The sequence below is a fragment of the Orcinus orca genome, chromosome 6 (assembly GCF_937001465.1).
Source record: "Orcinus orca chromosome 6, mOrcOrc1.1, whole genome shotgun sequence".
NCBI lineage: Eukaryota > Metazoa > Chordata > Mammalia > Artiodactyla > Delphinidae > Orcinus > Orcinus orca.
The window spans coordinates 90292368-90318555 of NC_064564.1; the positions used below are offsets into that span (position 1 = coordinate 90292368).

The 26188-nt window shown below is 40.6% G+C and overlaps 1 protein-coding gene across 4 annotated transcripts; it reads left to right on the plus strand.

The window, feature by feature from the left end:
- Window positions 1-15: 15 nt before the first annotated feature.
- RNF20 (ring finger protein 20) lies at window positions 16-25574 on the plus strand. Of its 4 annotated transcripts, none has more exons than XM_049710957.1 (20): window positions 16-144; window positions 1199-1353; window positions 6526-6720; window positions 6827-6974; window positions 7127-7309; window positions 11115-11233; window positions 13468-13614; window positions 13790-13867; window positions 14075-14194; window positions 15538-15717; window positions 16677-16812; window positions 17136-17257; window positions 17379-17749; window positions 18992-19109; window positions 19921-20070; window positions 21625-21837; window positions 22388-22513; window positions 22681-22821; window positions 23568-23669; window positions 23924-25574. In XM_049710957.1, the coding sequence occupies exons 2-20, from the start codon at window positions 1225-1227 to the stop codon at window positions 24098-24100; spliced, it is 2955 nt and encodes a 984-aa protein (XP_049566914.1). In that variant the 5' UTR covers window positions 16-144; window positions 1199-1224; the 3' UTR covers window positions 24101-25574. The 4 variants fall into 4 exon arrangements, with proteins under 4 accessions (XP_049566914.1, XP_049566915.1, XP_049566916.1 ...); XM_049710958.1 differs by having other exon boundaries at window positions 32-53; XM_049710959.1 differs by having other exon boundaries at window positions 91-144; window positions 6553-6720.
- The last annotated feature ends 614 nt before the right edge of the window (window positions 25575-26188 follow it).

Below are 26188 nucleotides of genomic sequence, written 5' to 3' on the forward strand. Positions count from 1 at the left end.
CTTCCTCTCCCTGGCCCCGCCTCCCGGGAGCCTCGCTTGGGCTTCGCTTGCGGGTAAGGGGTGAGAGGTGGGAGTGCTACGCGGACCTTGGTGAATAACTGCCCAGAGTTCTGCTCCTGGGCGGCGCAAGTTGGAAGAACTCAGGTTAGATCTCTGACAAGGGTGGGAGGGACTCTGCAGGCACCGGGATCTCCACCCTCTCCCGCTCCCAGGCCTCCCTCTCCGGGGCCTGCAGTTGGCCCATCCGGATGCTGGGGTCCTTGGCCCTTCTCGAGTAGGATTGAGGCCCTTGTCCTGCTCCTCTCTCTCCAGGCGAGGTCCCACTCAGGTTGCTGCCACCGATACCCTTCTCCTGGAGCTTGAATTGGAAGCAGAGTAGTGTGTAGTCTCGTTGATGGAAGTAGTAAAGTGCTTTAGCATCTATTCCGCCTCCTATGAGCTCTGAAACCTTGGGAGGCAAGTAGGGCAGACAGAATATCTGTTCTCTTGCATTGTGCATATAGAGAACTCACTCTTCCAAGGCAGCATGGCTCCCTAAAAGTTAGAACTGGGATTCACACCCAGGTCTAGCTTCCACAGGGTTGCACAAACTCGTGGGGAGAGCGTTTGGATATAGAGAAAAAACTGCAAATATATAAAGGAGAGCTAGCATTTCTGAGTGCATACTTCATGCTAGGCATTATGCAGAATTCTTTCTGTACTTACTTATTCCTTATAAGGAGCATAGGAAGCTTATATTGTTGTTATTTCTGGTTTAGGAACTTGAGGCTCAGAGATGATAAATGACTTGTCCAGTATTAATAATTTAGTAGACATCTCCCAGGTCTCTTTCAGCTCTCTGATTCTCCCAACACTATAGAATTAACTTCTTTTCTAATCAAACTGAACTTTTCAGATGTTGACATTTCAGGAAATGAGATTCCTGAAATTTTTCTTGGTCTCTTCACCCTTTGCCCATTGGCTTATTTCTTAGCAGCATCCTATTTAGAAATTTGTAGTTCCGTAAATTCAGCTGTGACTCTTACCACAATTTTTCTCTTTCCAAGAGAAACTTAAGGATCATGTTGCTGAGTGTGGAATTGATGGATCCAGGTTAAAGGACTGGCCAGAAAAACTGCTAGTTTTTACATCATAGGTGGACCCTCTTTAGTTCTCTTTGCAAAACTTACCTAAGTTTCTGTCTTTTTTTTCTCTCCAGGAAAACAGCTATCATCTTGTGCCAAGATGTCAGGAATTGGAAATAAAAGAGTAGCTGGAGAGCCTGGCACATCTGTGCCTCCGGAGAAGAAGACAGCTGTTGAAGACTCAGGGACCACGGTGGAAACAATTAAGCTCGGGAGTGTCTCTTCAACGGTATGTGGAAACAATGCTGTGAGAGTGTGTTTTTCTTCTGTCCGTGGCAACCTGAAAGTAATAATTTACGGAAGCCTTCTGGAGTAAGGGAAATTGATTTGAAAAGAAGAGGGAAATGAAACAGCCAGAAGTAGATGAAATGATGCATTGCTCATTTCTGAAGAAGAAATATATTGACATTTGATCTTTATTTTTAAAGGTATGTTTATATTCTCTGAAGATTCTGGTCCCTGATACAGCATTGAGGTATTCAGCATTATAGGTATTTAGTGAGGGAGCTATACACTGATTTTTCATTCATTGAAAACTTAGGTGCCAGGTACTAAGAAGCAATGTAGAAAATCACCGAGAGAGTGTCTTCTTATTTCCTTGTCTATAAAATGTAATTATAGTACCTAACTCACTGGGTTTTTGAGAGGATGAAATGAAAGAGTTCCTGCTAAGGAATATTACCTTTAACATGGTAATGTACTATTAATAGTTTTTATTGGGCTAGACATTGTGGCTATAGTGGTGAATAAAATAGATATTGTCCTTGCTGTTATGGAGTTGACAGTTTTATTAGACTGTTATACACCAACAGCTTATAGTAATGTTATATGTCCATTAGACATCAGAAGCTCACTATAATAGGTCAGGAGTCTGTATTTTGGAGCTCAGCCATGGTGATATGGTGTAAAAATGCTTCACATTTGTATAGCCTACAAAACCACATCTACTCTTTGAAATTGAGGATCAGAGAGAATAATAGGAACATTCAGAGTAAATTGTTGATAAGTATCATTTCTGAAGTTGTCTGGGGTTCATCAGCCTCCTGTTGCCAGGAGGTGATTTTTGTCTTGGCACTGTCTCACGTCATGCATCCCAAGGACATTTATTCATTCAATAATAAATATTTGTTGAGAATCTGTTATTTGCCAGACACTGTGCTTTACCCTAAGGACAGCCCCTGGACTTCAGCTTGTAGGTTGGCACTGAGCAGGGAACAGACTGTCATAATAGAGTGGGAAACGTGCTCTTCACAGGGATAACTACATGTGCTAAGGGAAGCACCGAACACACGTCCCATTTTGGACTTTATCCAGAAGGCCGTGAGGAGCTACTGGAAGGTTTTAAGCAGGGGAGTACCATGCTCTGACTTAGGTTTGGAGAATAGACTGTAGGGGAGCAAGGGTTGTAAGCAGGAGTTCAGTTAGCAAAATTGTTTCCTCATTCCTTCTCCCTCTCCTCCCTCCCACTCTCCCTCTCTAAGGGTGGGGAGCTGGTGCATGTATCCACTGATCCCTGCCCCAGTTGGTTGAAGGTTGCCCTTGAAGGCAGTAACTCCTCCTTTGCACTTTGAGGTTGCTGTAGTAAACAAACTGAGGTTGTGGAGCAAAAAACTTTGAGACTGCAAGGTATGCTTGAAGTGGGACACTGGTAGGGTGACTGGAGCTGTTCACCGGAGGTGTGCTGAAGTCTGGAAGGCTGACAGATCGTGGCATGGGGCGCAAAAGTGTCTGCTACATGTAGGAGGCTGTTGCCGTAATCTTGAGGGATCACGGTGGCTTGGGCCACTGTGGAGGTAGTGTCGACAAGATTTGCTTGTGGATTGGGTGAAGTATATGAGAGGAAGGAGGCACGATGACCCCAGGATTTTGGAAGTATGCAGTTTTCACTAACTGAGCTAGGGAAGGGTATGAGAGGAGCAGATTTCTGGGAGCTGTGGGGATGAATCATGAGTTTGAAACTGGACATGTAAGTTTGAGGTATTTATTAGACCTGTGAGTGGATAGGTAGTTGGATGAGGTGATCTGCAGTCTGTGGAGAGATCTGGGCTAAAGCTGTACATTTGATAATCATTATTTTTTTAAATGGTATTTAAATCCATGAGACTATAGACTCTCCCATAAGGAATGAGCATAGATAAAGAAGTCTGAGAACAGGGCCCTGGAGCACTGCAACCCTTCACGTCAAGGAGATGAGAAGAGACTAATTGAAGAGGGGCCATTGAAGTAGGAGGAGAATAAGAGAGAGTGGGGTCCCGGAAGTCAAAAGAAGAAAATGTTTCAGGAAGAGGTTGATCAGGTGCTCCTGATGGGTTGAGCAAGGGGAGGACTGAGACTTAGATTTAGCCTTAGAAATTTCACTGGAGACTTGACAAGAACTGTGTTGGTGGAGTGGCGGCAATGGCAGCCTGACTGCAGTGAACTTAAGAGAATATGAGAGGAGGGAAAAGAGGGCAGAGGTGTTGCTTTGGAGGAGTATTGATGTAAAGTAGAACCAAGAAAATGGGGCCTTAGCCAGAGGGAAATGTGGGGTTGAGGGAAGGTTTTCTTAATTTGTTTTTTAAAGTAGGAGATATTACAGCATTTTTATTTATTGATGAAATGATTTGCTAGAGAGGGTAAAGTTGATGATGTAGCAGAAAAAGAAGACAGTTACTGGTGTGATGTCCTTGAATAGAAGAAAGAATGTAATACGATGCACAAGTGGGAGAATGGGCCTTAACTAGGAGAGGGATGGTTTATCGACAAGAAGGAAGGCAAGGGATGTGGGTTCAGATGTAAGCAGGGCAGTAGTGAGGGTTGTGGGAGATGGAGGTGGACATGCTCTTCTGATTGCTTCTGTTTTTTTTCAGTGAAATCAGAAGCAAGACTCATCTGAGAGTGAGGATGGGGGAGGAAGTTTTGGAGGTACGAAGAGACAGGAGAAGGTAGGAAGTAGTCACCTTGAAGAGAGAACGGACTAGAGAGAGGGAGTAGGGCTGCTGGGCAGCACTGAGGACCTACCTGAGTCTGTGAGCATGAGTTTAAAGTGAGACCAGTCAGCATGGTGCTTTATTTTTTCTAGTCACATTTAGCTTCATGGATGTAGGTGGAGAGTTGGATGTTACCAGGATTGGGGTTTTCAGCAGGCAAATATGGAGCAAGGGAGGAGAAGGTTATAAAACAGTGTGACTGGTCGTGGAATTTATGTTTGATAAGGAAGTGAGGAAGTGAGAGGAGTGAAAGACATAGGTACAGGACGAAGGTATAGGACCAGTGGATTGTATAATAGATCCTGGAGGAGTTGAAGAATTGTTGGAGTTGATAAACTATAGAGAGTGAGCTGGAAAAACAGGTGGTAACTGTAGAGAATGGGTTGTTTGAAATTGAGTTTATAGAGAACATCCAGGTACAGCTAAGACCACGAATAGGAATAACTGGGAGTTTGGTGACTGAAGGAGGTAAAGGACAAGATCATTGGAGGAGAGGAGGTCAGGATACAGGATCTGAGATACAGGAACGATCATCTATATGGGAATTGAAATCAGTAAGAAGTACAACATGAGTAGTATTGGAGAGAGTGATGACAAGCCAGGTGCTAAATCTTCAGGAAATGTGGGGAAGTGACCTGGGCATTTATAGGTGAGTGCAGCAAGGCAGGGTGGCAGGTGGTCCAGACCAATGGCATGAGCTGCAAAGCTAGGAGGTTTTAGGGAGCAAAGTGGATAATGGCTTAGTGGCAGTGGAGAGCAAGGAGGACACCCACCTGCCTCCAGGCACAGGGCTTCAAAGCATGTGGGAGAGAAACAGCCATCACTGGAGAAGCCTGCAGGGAAACAGTGTTCTTATCCAGGTTTCAGGTGGAGCAAAGAAGGGGAAGGTGATGCTCAGAAAAGAGGTTAAAGATATAGTTTATTAATAGTATTCATAAACTGGTACAGTTGGGAAGCTGTTGACAGTTTTGGTGTATCGAGACTGTTTAACCAAATGGAAGAGAGGAAAGTAAAAGTGAAACGAGAAATTGGTGCTCTAATAAACGGTTCTTACTTTAAAATATTCATTAATTTCTCAGTAAAGTAAAAATGTAATCATTTCGACATGCTGTTTCTTTGTCTGAAGTTCTCCCTCCCCCCCATCCCCCCACCAGCTTTTCTTAGAGAGAGGTTAAAGATACTGAGAGGGGTACACAATTACTGATGGAGTGACATTTTTGCAGAAACAGAAGAGAATGGGATCCTCAGCACAAGTTGAGGTTTTAAGAATATGGGCATAAGTTGGTGAGTTGTGTGGATGGGTTTAGGAGATAGGAAATTGAAGAACTTTCCATCTGATGGTTTCTGTTTTCTCTTTAAAACGGAGGCCAAGTCACCTGCTTAGTGTGATGTGAGAGGAGACAGGGTTTGGTAGTTTGACGTTGCCTCAGTGTAGAATAGGAGCTAGATCACTTGATCCAGAAAGAAACATTTCCAGACAAATGATAAGATCTGCTCAGGTTAGAATTCATTTTATAAAGGCACCAGTCTCCCTGGTTTAATGACCTTATCTAGAAGTCTCAGCATACTGGGTATAGGAATGGAATAGTCTAATACGTGGACTAATTCAGATTGGGGTTTGTTCGCAGAGGTAGAATAAAAAGATTAAAGGCAGAGAACTTGAGGAGCCTGATAGGCAGGAGTTTGAAGGAATGTATTATAGGGTATAGTCAAGATATGGAAGATAGTGGAGACAGAGGAGAAAGGAGAAAGTTCAAAATTTTGGAAATCCAGATGAAGACTGGTATATTGAGATAAGAGCATGAGCTATCTGGAAAGATGGTTTTATTCAGAGAATGGAAAGTTGGAATTTAAGATTTCAGATGTGACACAGTTCCAGATAATGACAAAAGTCTAGGATGTGGCTTTTGAAATGTCTGGCTGAAGCACAGTGAAGGAAGTAATCATTGGAGTTAAGGAATTCAAAATGCTGACAGTGTAGATGCTAGAGGATTGGATGGTTTGTCCACACAGGTACATGTCCACATGTATATTGAAGTCACCAGATGTGTTGACGGGGACTGGGATACAGAAGGACCTGGTTGTCAAAGTCTTGAATAAATGACGGGCAGTGGTTAGGAGATAGCTGATTGATTGGGGAAGAGGGTGATCTAGCTGGATGGTGGAGCCTCACAGTAGCAGTATTTTGTGGATGTACATGTGACTAGAACAGTGAGCTGGGTGAAGTCAAGGTTCTAGTGTATATGTGTGTGTCACTCTTTGCTCCCATCATCACAGACCTTTACCTTTATTTATTTCTTCTGCTTCTACTTCTTATCCCATTATTTGCTGTAAGATTTTGTTAATAAATATCTTTTTTCATAGGAACTAAGTAATGCACATATTAGCCCCTGTTGAGTTTAACCACTGATTTGTCTAATTTCTTTATGGAGATTAATAAGACTGGTTTCCTGGGGCAGGAGGAGTTAGACATTCGAACACTGCAAGCCAAAAATCGCAAACTGGCAGAAATGCTGGATCAACGGCAAGCCATTGAAGATGAACTCCGTGAGCACATTGAAAAACTGGAACGAAGACAGGCCACCGATGATGCCTCACTATTGATCGTCAACCGGTACTGGAGTCAGGTAGCTAGCTTGTTTTTATCTGAGCATTGTAGTTCTCCTTAGCAGACTCTTTATTTCCAAAGTTGTTTCCTTTTGTATTTTCGTAACTGTACCTTCCCTCCTCCAGTTTGATGAAAACATCCGTATCATCCTTAAACGTTATGATCTGGAGCAGGGTTTGGGAGACCTACTCACAGAAAGAAAAGCCCTTGTTGTGCCTGAGCCGGAACCAGACTCTGATAGCAATCAGGAACGGAAAGATGACCGAGAGAGAGGTGAGTGTTGGTGGTGGATTTGCCACTTCATGCTTTCTGGGTGTTTGAAGTAGAGTTTCGCTTTGAGGCTCTCCATTTGAGGGGAAAAAATAGATTTTGATATTTCCAGTTTTATAATATTAGGGGCTTCTTTTTTCTCCCTGTGTCCTCAGGGGAAGGGCAAGAGCCAGCTTTCTCTTTCCTTGCTACTTTGGCCAGCAGTTCCAGTGAAGAGATGGAATCTCAGCTGCAGGAGCGTGTGGAGTCCTCCCGCCGAGCTGTGTCGCAGATTGTGACTGTCTATGATAAACTGCAAGAAAAAGTGGAGCTCTTATCACGGAAGCTGAACAGTGGAGGTGAGGCAAAAACCAGGAGCCTGGAAGCAGAGGGGGAGAAATAGGAACTCACCTTTGTATGCTAGTTTGTAGTTTTCAGACTTACATATTTATTTTTAATTAAATTTCTTGGAGTCAGTTTTAATATGTCCTTGTTTTTTGTTTTTCTGTTATCTGTAATATTTTCAAAAGTTGACTCAGGCTTTAGAATTGTTAGATTTTAGTGTTTAAAAAGATAAAACAAAATATTATAGGGATGGAAAAGTGTCTATTTGAAATAAAAGTATTATTTTATGTTAACTAATTAGATTTAATGCAAAAACTTATATTCAGTGTAGTTAAGTATTTGTGTAGTTAGGTTGCATCTTCTTTTTTGAATTTATTTATTTTTGACCGTGTTGGGTCTTCGTTGCTGCGTGCGGGCTTTCTCTAGTTGCGGCGAGCAGGGGCTACTCTTCATTGCGGTACGCGGACTTCTCATTACGGTGGCTTCTCTTGTTGCGGAGCACAAGCTCTGGATGCACGGGCTTTAGTAGTTGTGGCACGCAGGCTCAGTAGTTGTGACGCATGGGCTCTAGAGTGCAGGCTCAGTTGTTGTGGTGCACGGGCTTAGTTACTCTGTGGCACGTGGGATCTTCCTGGAACAGGGCTCGAACCCACGTCCCCTGCATTGGCAGGCGGATTCTTAACCACTGCACCACCAGGGAAGTCCAGGTTGCATCTTCTTGTTTTTTTTTTTGTTTTTTTTTGTTTTTTGTGGTACGCGGGCCTCTCACTGCTGTGGCCTCTCCCGTTGCGGAGCACAGGCTCCGGACGCGCAGGCTCAGCGGCCATGGCTCACGGGCCCAGCCGCTCCGTGGCATGTGGGATCCTCCCAGGCCGGGGCACGAACCCATGTCCCCTGCATCGGCAGGCGGACTCTCAACCATTGCGCCACCAGGGAAGCCCCAGGTTGCATCTTCTTAAGTGCCCTGATTTCATGCTTTAAATAATAATCCTGGTCTAGTTGTAATATATTAATTTCTCTGATTGTCATTAAGATGTTTAACCTTTCATTTCTGAAAGAAATATGTCAAATGCAATGGAGGTTGAACCATTGGCTGGGAAAATAAGAATTTTCTTACTCTGTAGTTTTGTTTTTTAAGATACTTGGGCTAAATTATCAATAGAATTAAAAGAAGAGGCATATTAAAGACCTGTGAATATTTTGTGGGCAAAAGTTTCCTTTGCTTTTCCAATAGGGTGTTTGTGTATTTCTGTATTTTATTATTTGGATAACAGATACTTGTTTTAAGATATACAAATCAGAAATCACATAAAGTACACTACACAAGTCCTTCCATCTTACTTTCCAAAGACAGCCATTGTAAACAATATTATTCGTGTCCTCCCAGGCTTTTGTGTTCATATATTGCATCTACTTGTGTGTTCCCAGCTCAGCTATGTCTCTTGGTGCAGTGTCTTGCCTCACTCTTCTTTGTTACTCCATTTTCTAGCACTGTTTCTGGTGTCTAGTGGGTGCTTACATAATGGTGAATGAATGGCTATAAATCTTCCCTGTCACCTAATGTAAACCGAGCTGTATGTTACTCCTTTCTCCCTTGGCTCCACTTGAATAGTTAGAAGGTATTATTAAACATTAGTAATATGCCACACGGATATACCATACGCATTATGGTTTATACAGTATGCATGGTGTACCAGATAATATGCTATATGCAGAGGCTATGTCGTTATGAAACTTGATTTTATAAATGAATATCAAGTAAAGGAATTGCTGTATTTAAAAAGGAACTAAAATGAGTAACACATTAAACAGTACTTTAAAATTATTCTTTTTTTTTTTTTTTTTTTTTTTTGTGGTACACGGGCCTCTCACTGTTGTGGCCTCTCCCGTTACGGAGCACAGGCTCCGGACGTGCAGGCTCAGCGGCCATGGCTCATGGGCCCAGCCGCTCCGCGGCATGTGGGATCCTCCCGGACCGGGGCACAAACCCGTGTCCCCTGCATCGGCAGGTGGACTCTCAACCACTGCGCCACCGGGGAAGCCCTAAAATTATTCTTTTTGATGGCATGCATTTTAAGGTAGGATTTAAGTTAAAAAATAACAACATTCATTACAAGTTACAAACTGCTAAGCTATTATTTATAACATAAAAGGCAATTGCCATTGATAAGCTGAACGTTCTAAGAGATAAAGGTTATAAAGTATGAATTGTAGCATCAACTGTAACTTTTGGCGGTTCATTTTTTTCCTCATGTTTATTTGGTCCTTGATTCAAAAGAATTACATTTATCAGCTTGTTTATTAATTCACTAAATATTTATTGAGCTCTTACTGTATTCTGGGCCTTATTCTCAATATTTTAAGATATTAAGAGGACTAAAATTCAGCCCCTAGTTCTTAGCTTGGGTTATGAATCAGAATCATTTTGAGAGTTTTCGGAGCATACTCTTTTTTGGCCCTGCCCATGTTTATTCTTATTTAATAGGTATAGGATGGGTCCTAGGTATCTAATTTTAGACGTTCCACAAGTGATTCTGATGGGTAATCTTGGTTGAAAACCATAAAAGCCACCGCATGACCAACCTGTATTATGTTTCTAAGAGTGGTGCCAATTTTACTTCCTGATAACTGTCTCTAGGGGCAGTATATAACCCGAGAGTATGTGGTTTCATTTACTAACATTTGGATTTCAGCTATAGTATCTGTGACTGATTTTAAACATACTAATTTGGTATGGTAAGTTCTGTAGATTTACTACCTTCTTTGTAAATAATACTGCACACTTTGGTTTTTTTTTGTTTTTTTTTTAACATCTTTATTGGAGTATAATCGCTTTACAATGGTGTGTTAGTTTCTGCTTTATAACAAAGTGAATCAGTTATACATATACATATGTACCCATATCTCTTCCCTCTTGCGTCTCCCTCCCTCCCTCCCTATCCCACCCCTCTAGGTGGTCACAAAGCACCAAGCTGATCTCCCTGTGCTTGTGGCTGCTTCCCACTAGCTATCTCTTTTACATTTGGTAGTGTATATATGTCCATGCCACTCTCTCACTCTTTCCCAGCCTACCCTTCCCCCTCCCCATATCCTCAAGTCCATTCTCTAGTAGGTCTGTGTCTTTATTCCCATCTTGCCCCTAGGTTCTTCATGACCATTTTTTTATTTTTCACACTTTGGTTTTTGAGCCTCAGGAGTGCCTCTGGCATAGTATACCAGAATATGATAAGTAATTCTATGCTCTTATCTTTATTCTTCATGATTTTTTAGGTGCTCATTTGAACAAGGAAATTACTGCTCCCTGCCCTTCCCTTCCCTTCTTTCCCAACAGGGAGATGCTTCACGTTGGTGTTAGTGAATAATAGGAATTTGTGACAGCCTTAGAAAATAGAATTTTATTGCTATTAAGTCTGACATTGATTAGAGATACTTCTGTCTTGTCTACAATTCTAAAATGCAGGTTTTTTTGGTGATTGTGCCTTATCTGAATAAAGTTATAGGACCTCTCCTTTTCTTTTCTCAAGGCATTTTAATTTTATAGAAAGGGATGGGCGTTAGGTGACCTTGCCTCTGTGTCTACCTCTACAGAAGCACAAAGTTGACTAATTTCCTTAAGCAAGTGCTTTAATGAAGGACTAAGTCCTCTATGCAAGCCTGGGTTCTTAATATGTCATGTGAAGATAATAAAAACCAGCCTACTTCTTGAAATTTTCAGGAAAATAAAGTGAGATAGCATGTTAATGCTTTGGTGGGATACACAGTTGTAAAATCTGACACTATAGATGCTAACTAAACTAAAGTACAGTTCTTCTCCCTCAGATAATCTGATAGTGGAGGAAGCAGTGCAGGAGCTGAATTCCTTCCTTGCACAAGAGGACATGAGGCTACAAGAATTGACAGACATCCTTCAGGAGAAGCATTGCACCATGTCTCAGGAGGTACTTGACCGGAAAGGAGATGGCAGTTTCCAGTGGCCTGTGGCAGACATTGACTCAGATACTAAGTGCTTCAAACATCATCTTACTCTAGAAAGCCTGTTTTTATACTGAAGAGCATGCAGGGCAGGTTAAAGCAACCAGCTCTGAGAAATCAAAATCCGAGTAAAGGTTAAGGGAAGGAAATAATTGAACATTTCTCCTTGACTCTGCCTCTGTTTAAGTGGAAATTTTGGGATCTTAGTTTTTAGGAAGAATTACCATCATGGAGATTTGCAAAACAACACACCAAACCCCCAAATATTAAATTACTCCAAATATAAAAGACCATGTACAGTGTTACTGAGGAATAGGTTGGTAGAAATTTATCTGAGAATGGAGCAGTAGGAAATACTGCATTTATGATGACCTATGAACTTGAGGAATGTGGGTTTTCAATCCAAACTTGGACACACATAGTGCCACGACCAAACTATGTCAAGATTTGGGTGTTTGTTTATTGTATAAAATGATTGAGACAATGTGGTGATAAGCCTTCTGCTGAAATTTGACCTACCTTAGCTTGGCCACCCAACTCTTATGCTTATTGGTAAGTTAATAGTTAACCGTTTACTTAGTGCCTAGCACTTAAGTACTTTACGAATATTATCTCTCATGGTCAAATAACTCTCATTTTACTGCTAAGGAAACAAATTCAAAGAAACTGATGACTGGTCTGAGGGCACGCAGCCAGAAAGTGATTGAACTGTGATTTGGATGTAGGTCTGTTCAACTTCAAAGCCTATGTTCTTCATTATGTCCTCTTTCCTAAACTCCAGTGCCAAGGTTCATGCTGGGCTGGTTGCCTGGGAATCATTTGGGAAGTTTATTAATACTTCTCATCAACCTTCAAAGGGGTTAGAGTATAGTGGTGCTTATGAAGAAATTGGAGTGTCGTAAAAAAATCAGTATAACTTTCTGTCATGTTTTAAGGCATAAGCTAGGTGCTACCAAGATGAAAAGGTCTTCCTTTACCAGCCCTTTCCCAAATCTCATTTAGCATTACTAAGTTGGAGAGACACATTGCTCTGCTCAGCTGAGCTGATATCCAAGATGGCTCTCACGGCTGGTTGTTTTTTTTGTTTTGTTTTCTCTTGTTTTTTGGGTTTTTTTTGGCCATGGCACGTGGCTTGTGGGATCTCAGTTCCTTGACCAGGGATTGAACCTGGGCCACGGCAGTGAAAGCACTGAATCCTAACCACTGGGCCACTAGGGAACTCCCGACTCGTGGGTGGCTGTTGACGCTGCCTGTCAGCTAAGAGCTCATCTTAGTTGTCCACTGGAGTGTCGCCTCTCCAACATGGAAGTTTCAGGGTAGTTGGACTTCTTACATGGCAGCTGACTTCTTCCAGAGAATGAGTGTTTCAAGAATATCAGGCAGAACCTGCATGGCCTTTCAGACATAGCCTTGAAGTTATGTTAACATCATTTCCACTGGGTCACCAAAGTTGACCCAGATTTAAGAGGAGGGGACAGTGACCTCACCTTTTGTTGGGAGGACTGTCAAAGAATTGGGGGGCCATATTTTAAAACCAACACAAAAGATATGTGTAGATTAATGTGGACATGTAACAGTTTTATAATTAAAGTATTATATAGCATTAGCTATGTACATCTCCTAAATAAGTAAAGAACAACATAGATTTTTGTATCTTTATAGCATCTGATTCTAGACAGCCCTGGGCTCAGCTTGAAAAAGAGAATGGAAGTTTTCCTTCCATTCTCTTTGGATTATCATTTGTTGGAATATGGGAAGGGAAAGTAGAGGGTAAAGATAGCTGTCTTTTCTAAATAAATATTTGAATTTTTATCTCCTAAAATATTTGTCTGGTAAAATCAAGGATGTTATCTTTTGTCTCTTAAAAAACATATTTTCTGATGGGTTTGTGGTCTATATAGGGAAATGGTGCTTCTCAGAGGCAGAAAAATTATTGAATCTTAAGTAGTCTTTTCTTTGTGAGAGTTCTTATAGACTTGTACAGTTTTCATGATTGTGACTTACCCAAACTGTTAAACCTGTGATTTCAGTTTTATACTCATGTGTTGGGAAGAGGGTGAAATAGCTTTTACTTAAACCTTTTCTTTAATGACACATAAGCATGGGTTAATTTTGTGGGATTTGGGATATAAGGCATTCCTTTTCTAACCTGGTCTTTTTTTTTGCTGTATTTTTCTGAACACCTGTGTTTGGGATGTAGTTCGCCAAGTTGCAGAGTAAAGTGGAGACAGCTGAGTCACGAGTATCTGTCCTGGAGTCCATGATTGATGACCTGCAGTGGGATATTGACAAAATTCGAAAGAGGGAACAGCGACTCAATCGACACTTAGTAGAAGTCCTAGAACGGGCAAGTGCTGTTTTATTCATAGTTTGAAGACTAGAATCATTTTAAGGAGTCTACTCAGAAAGGATGGACTTGGGTAGTAGTACTTGGAGAAAAAATGGACTTCTTTGAAAGTAACTTTGGTTATCAGACTAAAATTTTAGGGCCTCTCACTGAAGAATCTTTGTCTTCTCCATAGGTGAATTCAAAAGGTTATAAAGTATACGGTGCAGGGAGCAGTCTCTATGGCGGCACAATCACTATCAATGCCCGGAAGGTAAAATCGCGACTCCCCGAGGGTTTGTTTTTTTGACCTGGTGTCAGGTATTGTGTTAGGTACTTACGATTGTGTTCACAAGTTCACAAGTGACAACGTGGGGTTTTGCTAGAAGAGTGGATCAGTGGAGGTGGAAGCTTAGGAATGGGAATGATTTAGAAATTCCTTTTCTTTACTCTCATTTTGCTATTTCCTCCTTTTCTCCAGTTTGAGGAAATGAACGCAGAACTTGAGGAGAACAAAGAGTTGGCTCAGAACCGTCACTGTGAGCTGGAGAAACTTCGGCAAGACTTTGAGGAGGTCACTACGCAAAATGAAAAGCTGAAGGTAGGAGACACAACTCTGAGGGGCAGTAAAATGAAACTTTTTGCTGATAACTCACATATGTGTTGTGAACCGTCATAATTTATTACGGGAAAGAAAAATGTAAGTTTTGTTGCTATATCCATTTATTTAGTTATATATATACTTAATATTGGTACCCTGCCTTTTCTGAAAAAGATTTAAAGCAACCTACAAAAATACATTGGCTGAATCAAAGTGCACTAACTTAAGAATTGTTGAGAAGAAATGAGGAGTAGGGTGAACTAGGGTGAGGATCCAAAGTGGGTTTTAAAAATGGGGCTTGTATACAAGATACATGCAAGAAGCGTGTAGCTACAGTACGTAGGCCACTCCCATGTCAGTAACTGCCAAAGGTGGGCCACAGAATCTGCCTCTGCAGCTTCTAACTGCCAAAGCAGAGAAGGAAACATGGTCAGTGATCCTGTTGGTTTTCAAACCTGCCCATTAGAATTTTCTCTCCCTGGTTCTTGGGGGGGGAAGAAAGTAGATTCCGAAAGTCTTCCCACCCCTCTTTCAGTCACAACCACCTATCTTTTATAATTTTATTTGTTTCTAGGTAAATATATGAATAAAGATGTTTGAATTGAAAAAAAAAAAAAAAGAACAAAAACAACCTGAGTTGAATCAGTTGATGTGTTTGGGTAATTAAAGTAAACAGTTACTTAGGAGAAGCATAAGTTTTTTTTTTTTTTTTTTTTTTGCGGTACGCGGGCCTCTCACTGTTGTGGCCTCTCCCGTTGTGGAGCACAGGCTCCGGACGCGCAGGCTCAGAGGCCATGGCTCACGGGCCCAGCCGCTCTGCGGCATGTGGGATCTTCCCGGACCGGGGCACGAACCCGTGTCCCCTGCATCGGCAGGCAGACTCTCAACCACTGCACCACCAGGGAAGCCCCATAAGTATTTTTGATACAATAACAAAAATATTTTTCTCTGTGACTGTCAATAAAGAGAACAAGTTAGTGGCTAGGGTCCTCAACTATGTTCTTAAAATAAGTATCCTGACAAATTTCATAGTGCTCTTCTCTGTCCCTAGATCTGACAGATTTCATAGGGCTTTTCTAGTGTCCTTGGATCTAGGTTGACACATAATGTAAAACATGTATCAATTAAAACAATCCTTGGGTGGAAGAATACAGGTACCATATACCACCTCTTGGAGGGTCTAATTTAAGTTAGGATAGATTTTATGTAACTAGAGGAATAGGTAGATAGATTTCATAAAGTTTGTCTCAGTTGCACAAGACGTCAGAGAGTTTAAGATTTTATTTCCAGGCTAGCATCCTAGATTCTGCTTCTGACTTTTCTTTTCTTTGGGCCCTCCTAAGGTGGAATTGCGGAGTGCTGTGGAGGAAGTGGTCAAGGAGACTCCAGAATATCGCTGCATGCAGTCACAGTTCTCTGTCCTGTACAACGAGAGCCTGCAGTTGAAAGCCCACTTGGATGAGGCTCGGACCCTACTTCATGGCACCAGGGGTACCCACCAACGCCAAGTTGAGCTCATTGAGGTAACAGCCTAGCTTTGTCTTCTGTATATAAGCTTCCTCCCTCATAAATTTTATAATTTTACTCTCTTATGCTCAATCTTTTATTCATTCAGAAAACATTTATGGAGTGGCTGTAGGTCTTTACTCTGCTAGATGGTGGGCATCCTGCCATCAGAGATCTTAGAGTCTAGTGGGGAGAACAGTATCCAGTAGAATGCAGTATGTTGCAATAGAGTATATCCAAAAGGTGCAGTGATAAAGGAGACAGAACATCTGATTTGACTGTGGAGCCATCCTGATTCCACTTGCCAAAGTGCAGTATGACTCTTAAGGATAAATATGAGTTTACTGGTAGATAAAAATAGGAGAAGGGCATTCCCAGCAGTGAGAACAGCAGATGTAAAAAAAATAGTTTAGTATGGCTGGAGTCTTATGTGCATTGGGGAGAATAGTGTATAGAAGCTGTATCACTGCTTACAAGCCATTATATCATATAATGGCATATGTAAATAATTTTTTTAAGGCAGAAACTTTCATTCATGTGTTCACTTCTGTATTTTCCATTGCCTTTAAGGTTATGTTTATAGTAGTTTGTCTTTTACTCTGTGTCTGCCAAAGAGTTGAGTATATCTTACTTTACTGTTTATATACTGTTTTCTTCTTTAGTTCTCCAACCAGATTGTAATATTCTCAGTTAGGAGCCATTTCCTATATTTCTTGAGTCTCCTGCTAGTTCTCAGATGAGTGTTTTGTAGCTTTCTGGTGCTCATTAAGTATTGATTGAATTGGAACTTTTCAGAGTAATCCCTCTTTTCTTGATGTTTTCTCTTTTTCTTCTTAGATCCTTATAGATCAAAGATCTATATACGTAGATAAGGATCTTGATCCTTATAGATCAAATTTAGGAAACAGTAATAGAATATGATGACATGTCCACATTTTGATAAGAATTTTTGATTGGTTCCTTTTTCTGTGTGTAGCGAGATGAGGTTAGTCTTCATAAGAAGCTGAGGACCGAAGTGATCCAGCTAGAAGATACACTGGCCCAGGTCCGCAAGGAGTATGAAATGCTGAGGATAGAATTTGAGCAGACCCTTGCTGCCAATGAACAAGCAGGTACAGTTACTCTGGCTCCACCCTGTAGTTCGTCTGCTGCACATGCATTCCTTGAAAGACACAGCGTGGTCACCAGGGTTTGTTATGGAGCTCAGAAGTCCTAAAGAACCTTCATTCAAATCCTGTCATGCATTTTGGTTTACAGCCTGGGTGCTTGTTTTTTAACTCAGATTGGCCAGTTTTGTTTTCATCTTCTGAGAAGGAATCTTCCTTTTGTCAATTCTCCCTGTTTCTCAGAGGTCCCTCATGTGTTCTACACTTTCTCTCCTTGTGCCTTTGCCCTTGTCACCCTTCTTCCTGACATTGCTATTGCTGTATTTAAGGCCCCATAAACCGGGAGATGCGCCACCTAATCAGTAGCCTCCAGAATCACAATCACCAGCTGAAGGGGGAGGTCCTGAGGTATAAGCGGAAACTGAGAGAAGCCCAGTCTGACCTGAACAAGGTAACCGGGAGGAGGAGAATAAGTATTATTTTCTGTTAAGTTTGCAAAGCTGTCTTGGGGTGAGGAGAGTGGTGTGGTCACCGTAAGTGTGGGTGCTGCTTTCCTTTCTCTGCCCTCCCAGACACGGCTGCGCAGTGGGAGTGCCCTCCTGCAGTCTCAGTCCAGTACTGAGGACCCTAAGGACGAGCCTGCAGAGCTAAAACAAGATCCTGAGGACTTGTCTGCCCAGTCCACCGCATCGAAGGCATCTCAGGAGGAAGTCAACGAAATTAAGTCCAAACGCGATGAGGAAGAGCGAGAACGAGAACGGAGGGAGAAAGAGAGGGAGCGAGAAAGAGAGCGGGAGAAAGAAAAGGAGAGAGAACGAGAGAAACAGAAACTGAAAGAGTCAGAAAAAGAGAGAGATTCTGCTAAGGATAAAGAGAAAGGGAAACATGATGATGGAAGGAAGAAGGAAGCAGAAATTATCAAACAATTGAAGATTGAACTCAAGTAAGAGCAATGTTTAGAGTAACTGTTTCTGACTCAAAAGCTAAGGTTAGGACATCGTGCATGAAATGTTTGAATGATGGCATCGCTTATTCAATAATTGTAATGTATCAGGTGTAACTAAATGTACAATTAACGTGGTCTCAATTCTTGATCAAGTGTACGACTTCAGTGGCCTGTGTGGCTATTGTATACTCTGGTTCAGTGATCAGGTCTCAGTAAACCCCATTGTTGTAGCCTTATTCTTCATGAATCCAAATTAAGGAAAAGGATGTCATGATTGAGGTAACACTCGTGAGAATTATTGGAAGTAAATACTGCTGTTTACTAGATTTGGGCAAATTGTTGGCATTAATTATAATTTAAATTATAGTAGGTAGAATATGTATTGCTATAACTTGAACAGTATTGATCTCTTTGCCTGACAGTTAAGTAGTCTGTGTGTATATCAGATCGTTTTCAGAGATTTCTAGGATGTTTACTCCTACAGGCATTGAAACGGTAAGACAGACCTTTAAGTCAAGAAACACTGCCGTAATCTCACATATCGCTGCTTCTCATCCTGCTCAGCCATACCTTTTCTGATAGAACCGGTTCCTTCTTGCTCCCCGTTTGTCATGGTTGAGCCTTTATTGGTGTTTGGATTTAAGGGACTACTGAGCTCAAAACATTTGAACTTCTTTGGTATATAAAAGGATAATTAAGAGGTTTGAAAATTTAGTAAGATAAGGTTTTAGCCTTTAGCCGATGGTTAATCACTCAATTGTCAAATCTAGGAATAGCAGTATATTTTAAACTTTGAATTTGCTCCCTTTTTTTCTCTCTTCCTCTTGCTCTCTTTAAGGCAATTTTTTTTTCCTCCAAGTGCGGTATCAGAATTATTTGGGTGACTTGCTTAAAGCACATTCCTGGACTCCATCCCAGACCTACAGAGTCTCAGTTTCTACGAGTGGTGCCCCAGAACTTTGCCTATTTAACAAGTGCCATAAGTGTTTATTTTATAACTATGTTGGAGAAGTTGGTCTGACGGGAGAAATGAGTCTTTTTTGCAAACTTACTTTTCTATATTTTCTGAGTGTATCCAGAAATCTCTTGATAGTCTGTGCAAAAGTTTTGTCTTTTAGATGTGTTATATAAAGTGTAAAATAGAACTGTTGTAAAATATTTTGCATAATTCAAAATTCCTTTGCTCTGATGCCCTTTGTTTTCTCATTACACCATTCCCCTCTACCACCCTCATCATAGGAAGGCACAGGAGAGCCAAAAGGAGATGAAACTATTGCTAGATATGTACCGCTCTGCCCCAAAGGAACAGAGAGACAAGGTTCAGCTAATGGCAGCTGAAAAGAAGTCTAAGGGAGAGGTAATCTAATCTGCCATTACCTGTCATTCTGGTCAAAATCTTCCATTTGTGGGATTCTCCTTCACACTTCTGAAGGCTGTAGTTTCTTTAAAGTTAGATTTAAGACTTAGCAACATTTTCTTCCCTTTCAAAGACCATCTAATATAGAGACTTCCAGATTTTCCACTAGGTGGTAAGGTATCTCAGAATTACGGGGAATAGGAGTAACCTTTTCAAACTTTTTGTTCCCCTTTGTGCCATATAAATCATTGTCATACTGATTTGCTTTTTCTGGTTACTTTTGGGAAGAATGCCTTATTCTTTTAAAATTGGGAGCCTAGGAAAAAAAAGAGTGAGAACTATTCTAAAGAAAAGTACATTTGCACTCCTCAAAAATGCCGCTTGCAGGGCTTCCCTGGTGGCGCAGTGGTTGAGAGTCTGCCTGCCGATGCAGGGGACACGGGTTCGTGACCCGGTCCGGGAAGATCCCACATGCCAGGGAGCGGCTGGGCCCGTGAGCCATGGCCGCTGAGCCTGCGCGTCCGGAGCCTGTGCTCCGCAAAGGGAGAGGCCACAGCAGTGAGAGGCCCGCATTCCGCAAAAAAAAAAAAAAAAAAAAAGGCCACTTGCAGAAGCGTGTGATGTTGGAATGGAGTGATGTTAAAGCAGGGTTGTGATGTGGTGCACTAGTGTATCATTTGTCTCCTTCCATAATCCTATAAAGGTTCTTTTGGTGTTATGGGCCCTCCATCTGTGCACAGTATTAATTGATTTTTGAAATTGTATTATAGCTTTTTTGTTTTTCTTTTGTGTGATTTCTTTCCTCCTATAGTTGGAAGATTTAAGGCAAAGACTCAAAGATCTGGAGGATAAGGAGAAAAAAGAGAACAAGAAAATGGCTGATGAAGATGCCCTGAGGAAGATCCGGGCAGTAGAGGAGCAGATAGAATACCTGCAGAAGAAGCTGGCCATGGCCAAGCAGGTGGGCATACTTTCTTTATTTAATGAGCTTTTTAAGTAAATTTTACTTGATAAGTAAGTTATTGACAGTGAAATTTGCCCTGTCATTCCAGTCTTTTTTTTTGGTTAATATTTTTTTCTCCTGTATGTTTGTTTTTACATTGAAGTCTCTCATCCTTCAGTTACTTTGTTTTGTGTATTTGTGAGGAAGGAAACTTACTTCTATTTTCAGATGGATAGCCAGTTATTCAAAAACTGTTTCTTGAGGGATGTATCGTTTCTCTGCTGATCTGCAATCAGGGGATGTAATGAATATAAAATTTTATAAAAAGATATAAAATTTTATAAACATTATGATTATAAATACATGAAACCAAGAAAAACATGTTCCGCAAATAGGTTACAAATAAATAACCAATATGTCAACTGTAGTGGTTTCTGGATCATAGAACTATAGAGACTTGTCCCCTTCTCATAAGGAACTTATATTTCTTTATTTTTAAGTCCCAATGGATTTTATTAACTTTCGATAATAAAGATACCAAAAATGGTTGGAAAAACCATATAGGTACATAAATAAATCAAAGTACACATGGGTATTTAATATGTGCAAAAGATATAGTTTTAAATCAGCAAGTAAAAGGAAGACGATTAAATGTGGTGGGCAAAAACAAAATAATTTTGGAAAAAAGTTGGAGATATATTTAAACACTCTACACTAAGATAATTTCCAAATGGAACATATATATAATGTTAAAGAAATCCATAAAAGAACCAGAAGAAAACAGATAAATTTCTTTTTAAATTTGAAGTGGAGAAGACCTTTCTAACTATTAGTAAAAGTCTAAAAAATATGAAAGATAAGATTGATAATTTTGACTTATACAAAAGACCACACAAAACCTCTTCTACATGGCAGCAAAGCCAAAGAGTAAATGAGAAACCTGGAAAAAATATTTCTAACTCTTATCATGAAAGGGCTTATCTTTCTAATATATATTAAAAAATCCCCAAAAAATGATAGGGAAGAAAACTCAAAAGCCCAATAGAAGAACAGACGAAAGATATTAATAATTCATAGAAAAACAAATGGCTCTTAAACGTATGAAAAGATGCTCTGTAATTTATAATAAGACAAATGTAAATTAAAACTATTTTTACGTTCAGTTTTTCACCTATCAGATTGTTATGAAACAGATGTTTTCAGAGTTGAAAAGTCTGTAGATTCAAGTCAGTATTATAATTGTGGAAAAGTATGAGAAAACGTGAGGTTTTATGATAGAAATTTTCTTAACCAACTCCTGCTTGATCAGTTTGCTAGATTATGGTGTGTATAATTTTAGTCTGCTTCAGCTGACCTCAAATACGGCCCAGTTAATGAGCATCAGACCAACAATCAATGCCAATGGCTTCAGATTCCTAGGGCTAACCTAGTGACAAAACTAAGCTTCTTAAAACTGTCTTCTCTGTCACTAGGTTATTTCCATAACAACAGTAGGAAAGTTTAGTTTCCTGTGTGCATTTCTTTGGAGTTAGAAGATTCCATTAAAATGAAGTTTCTTCTTTCTTATTTTAGGAGGAAGAAGCTCTCCTCTCTGAGATGGACGTCACAGGCCAGGCCTTTGAAGACATGCAGGAGCAAAATATCCGTTTGATGCAGCAGTTGAGGGAGAAGGATGATGCAAATTTCAAGCTCATGTCAGAACGTATCAAGTCCAATCAGATCCATAAGCTGCTGAAAGAAGAGAAGGAGGAGCTGGCAGACCAGGTTTTGACTCTGAAGACTCAGGTAACTAGAATGAAAAAAGCTTTCCAGAATCCTGTTGAAATAGGGTGCTTTCTACACGAAGATACAAGTAAAGAAAATGATTATTGTGGCATTTTTTGTAATAGGAAAAACTCCCCAAAACTAATGTACATGATTTGGGTACTGGTAAATAAATTATACATCCCTACAGAGGAGTACAGTGCAGCTGTTTAAACAAAAGTGGATCTGCTAATAAGGAAAAATGTTTAAATATATCATTAAGGGATTCATCTATTTATCCCTTTTGTGTTAAAAATGTGTATGTCTTTGTGTGCACGTGCTGTGTATCTTAAAAATTTCTGTAAGGCTGCATGAGAAGCTGTAAGAGTGGTTACCTGATTACATCTGAACGTTGGGATGAGAGAATTACCATAGTCTTGCATGTAATTTGAAAGGTTCATGGATTAAAATCAGTAATAGTTCGAGTTTTCTAACAGATTCTCTTTTGTGGGCCTGTGGATTAACAGAGCCTAGTCAATTTTTTGTGTTTTTCCTTCCTGTTTGTGTTAAAATGTGATTTTCTTTTTCTAAGGTTGATGCCCAGTTACAGGTAGTGAGGAAACTGGAAGAGAAGGAGCATCTGTTACAAAGCAACATTGGCACAGGGGAGAAGGAGCTGGGTCTTAGGACCCAAGCCTTAGAGATGAATAAACGCAAGGTATGATCGATTACTCTGTGGTCTAAAGTGACAGTTAGTCTTCAGAGGAACAGATAAGTTTAACACTGATAAAATTACAGGTTCACTTTATTCCTTGGGCTTGGTAACATTTTGTCTCACTGGAAATAAGTGGTGATAAGTTAATGTTGTTCATACATCCCTCATAGGCAATGGAGGCAGCCCAGCTTGCAGATGACCTCAAAGCACAGTTGGAGTTGGCTCAGAAGAAGCTACATGATTTTCAGGATGAGATTGTGGAGAACAGTGTCACCAAAGAAAAAGATATGTTCAATTTCAAACGGGCCCAGGTCAGTTGTTTTTTCTTCACTTTTTGCCTTTTAGGTATTTTCTGAGCTCTAAGATGACCTATGTTACAAAAGAGTCATTGGTCTATCGTATCAATATGTCATTTCCTATTTAACTGTAAGTTCCTTGAGTGAAGAGATGGAGTCTGTTTTCTTCACTGAAAGCTATCCCCGAAGCCTATCATGGTGCCTGCCACCTAATGGGCATGAAATAAATACTTATTTATTTAAATGAATGAGTTAGTGAAATCGTAAAGAAGTAGCAGCAAAAAAAACACTAGAGAATTTTAAAGTTCTTCTTTAAATTCTTCTACAATTTTTTCTATTTTTTGCATGCCAGCTGTTTCTCATGCTGCCTTTCTATAGTTATCTATAAGTCTGTAAATTCTGATCCAATCTGTCTTCAGCCTAAAAACTAATTGCCTTAAAATAAGGTGGCCTATCAAGTTTTCCTCTTTTTTTCTTTTTTTAAAATTTAATCCCTCTAAACTTAGACTGGAGTTTCGCAGAACTGAACTGACAGTAGTTAGATGCAACTGAAGTTTCGTGATATGATTGTGGTTGCCTGTTCCGAAAAAAAAGAAAGTAGCTTGTCATTTGCAATTCTCTACATTCCTAAAATATAGTTAGGCATGAAAGGACAGAAAGTCCTTTCTTTCTGCAACAGAAAGTTCAGGTTGGAGCAATTAATTTTTCTCAAAAATGACAGATCTGGGGGAGTGTGTAATGGGTATGCTATCCCACCACAGGAGGACATCTCTAGACTTCGAAGGAAGCTGGAGACCACAAAGAAACCAGACAATGTACCCAAATGTGATGAGATTCTGATGGAGGAGATTAAGGATTACAAGGTTAGAAAAACTGCCTCAGTGATTTGTGTGTGTTTTTTTGTTTTGGCCTACAGTGGCCTACTAACAGATTAGGGTAATAAATATTGAACTCCTTTACTTGAAGGTAACAGAGAATGCTTTATCATGTGTGTGTGGTGGGGGTGTGCGGTGCTATTACTGCCTTAGTGCTTAGTGGATTTTTTGCTTATATATCAGAGCCATTTGGGTCCTAAACCTTTATGGTTGCTCTGACTCTGATTTCTTTTTTTTTCTAGGCACGCCTGACCTGTCCGTGTTGCAACATGCGTAAAAAGGATGCTGTACTTACCAAGTGTTTTCATGTTTTCTGCTTTGAGTGTGTGAAGACCCGCTATGACACCCGCCAGCGCAAATGTCCCAAGTGTAATGCTGCTTTTGGTGCCAATGATTTCCATCGCATCTACATTGGTTGATCCAAGCCAAGAGAAGAAGAGGGGCAGGCTGGACGGGCACTTAGTCATTAACCATCAAACCTCTACCTCTTCTCTCCTTGACTGTCACCCACAGGGCAGTTTGTCCGTCAACTCCCTTTCCTTCACAGACTTTACGTCCGGGTTCTCCTCACTAATACCTAGGTGACTTCGGGAGGAAAGGACTGGTAATGCAAGTCTTGGGTTTTAGAATGAATTAGAAACAACTTTTATTTGTCTTCCCTACCAGCTTTGTGTATTTCCTGCCTTTAGACTTTTCAACATCTTCAGGCTTTTACTGTATAATCTTGGATTGTCCATTCCTCCTGAAGAAGTCAAATTGGTATTTTTGACACAGAGAAAGAAACAAGAGTAGAGACACATGGCTACTTGCAGTGGGCGGTGATCTTTTAGAAATAAGCTGTCTGCAGGCATAAACAGTACTTGATTTGGGCAGTAAACTTTTTGTAAACTTGGATTATAAAATGGTATCATCATGCTACTTATTCCTGGATAGTTTGAAGCCTTAATGAAATTTATGTCCAGGATGATTCAATCCATTTCCTGTTCACTAGCCAAGTAATTTGTTAAGGTCAGCTGGCCTCCTTGTTACAGTTACTTAAGTTTTGAATGTTCTACTCATTGATGCCTTTAAATTTCTCGAGGCCAGAATAATTTCAAATACTATAGCCCCTTTTATCTTATAATGAAATCAAGATTGGAGAGGATGGGGCACAGGGCTGCGATGGTGAAGAGACCTTCTGGGTACCCTGGGGTCTCGATACAGGGAGGCCTTGGTGAACTATGAATTACTCTCATATGCCTCTCCACAGGGGTTGTCGTCACTCCTGTTTTCCAGAAGATTCTCTGTAATGTTTCTGTAGGACTTTATACTCCACAAGCTTCAATTAAAGCAGGATTCAGTTTGCTTTTGTGTTCATGTTTTCCTTTGAAATTTTTCTATTTGTCAGTATTAGTTGATTTTATACCTGCTGTTTTAGAATTGAATTCTCTTGAACAGAAATAATCAACTTAGATTAAGGGGCTAGCTCTGTTTAAAGTATTTATTTCTCTGATTAATTGAAGCACTTTTCTCCCAGTTGTTTTATTGAATCTGTTCTGCAGAGTGATTATGCCTAAAATATAATGGTTTATTTGACTATTTATTTCTCTCTCATAGTTCGCTATGGGGGTAAGAGATTGTGATTTGTTTTCCAGAGGGTATCAGACTGCCTGGCACTTTAGTTTTAGAGTTCTTGAGGTATAAGATTTATAGTAACCAGAAAACCAGAGGTTTTCTATATCTCTGGTAAGGGGTTGTGTAAAATGGATCCCTTCTTGATTACTACCTGTCCTAGAAGAATGGGTAAGGACAAATTGCATGTCCTTTTGTGGTCACTACCTGTAATTGGAAGGACTTGTGATGGGTTCTACAGAGTTATGTGGAATGGGTTAATAAATGAGTCTAACTGAGAAACCTTACAGTGTCATCAAAGAGGTCACGGGCCTCTCGATCCCCTCACCCCCCTACCCAACACACACACACAGCCATAAGGGGGTCTGGCCCTGCTTCAGGGTACACGGTGCCTTTGCATTCATTAATAGGGCACTTTCCCCTTACTGTTCTCATCTTATAAGGAAACTTGTGAGGGCAAACAGACTATTTGGGCAGCTAGTGGTTTGGGTTTGGATATTAATTGTTTATGACACTTGGCTAGGAAAGCCAGCTGCCCAGCATCAGGGGACCCTGGAGCCTGTGGAATGTTGTGGAAGGAACCAGGAGTCCAATGGGAAGCTGGATTTAGGGGAAGTTCCTCTAGCTGGAGAGAGCAGGGAGCCCCTAGTCCCAACTAGCTTCAGGTCCAGGCAATACAGGAGGAGCTCTTAAAGTCATTTTTAGATAACGACCAAAAACGGTGGTGACTTGGTGCACTCCGGCTTCTCATTAGAGAAGAGGTCAATGAATGGGCTTCAGGAATACCCACAAATGGTATATGAAATTTTGTTTGTGTGTGTGTACATTAGTCATAGCTTTTTTCAGATCCTTAAAGAATCAAAATTTCTTAAAGGAATTTTGAAACTTAACAAATA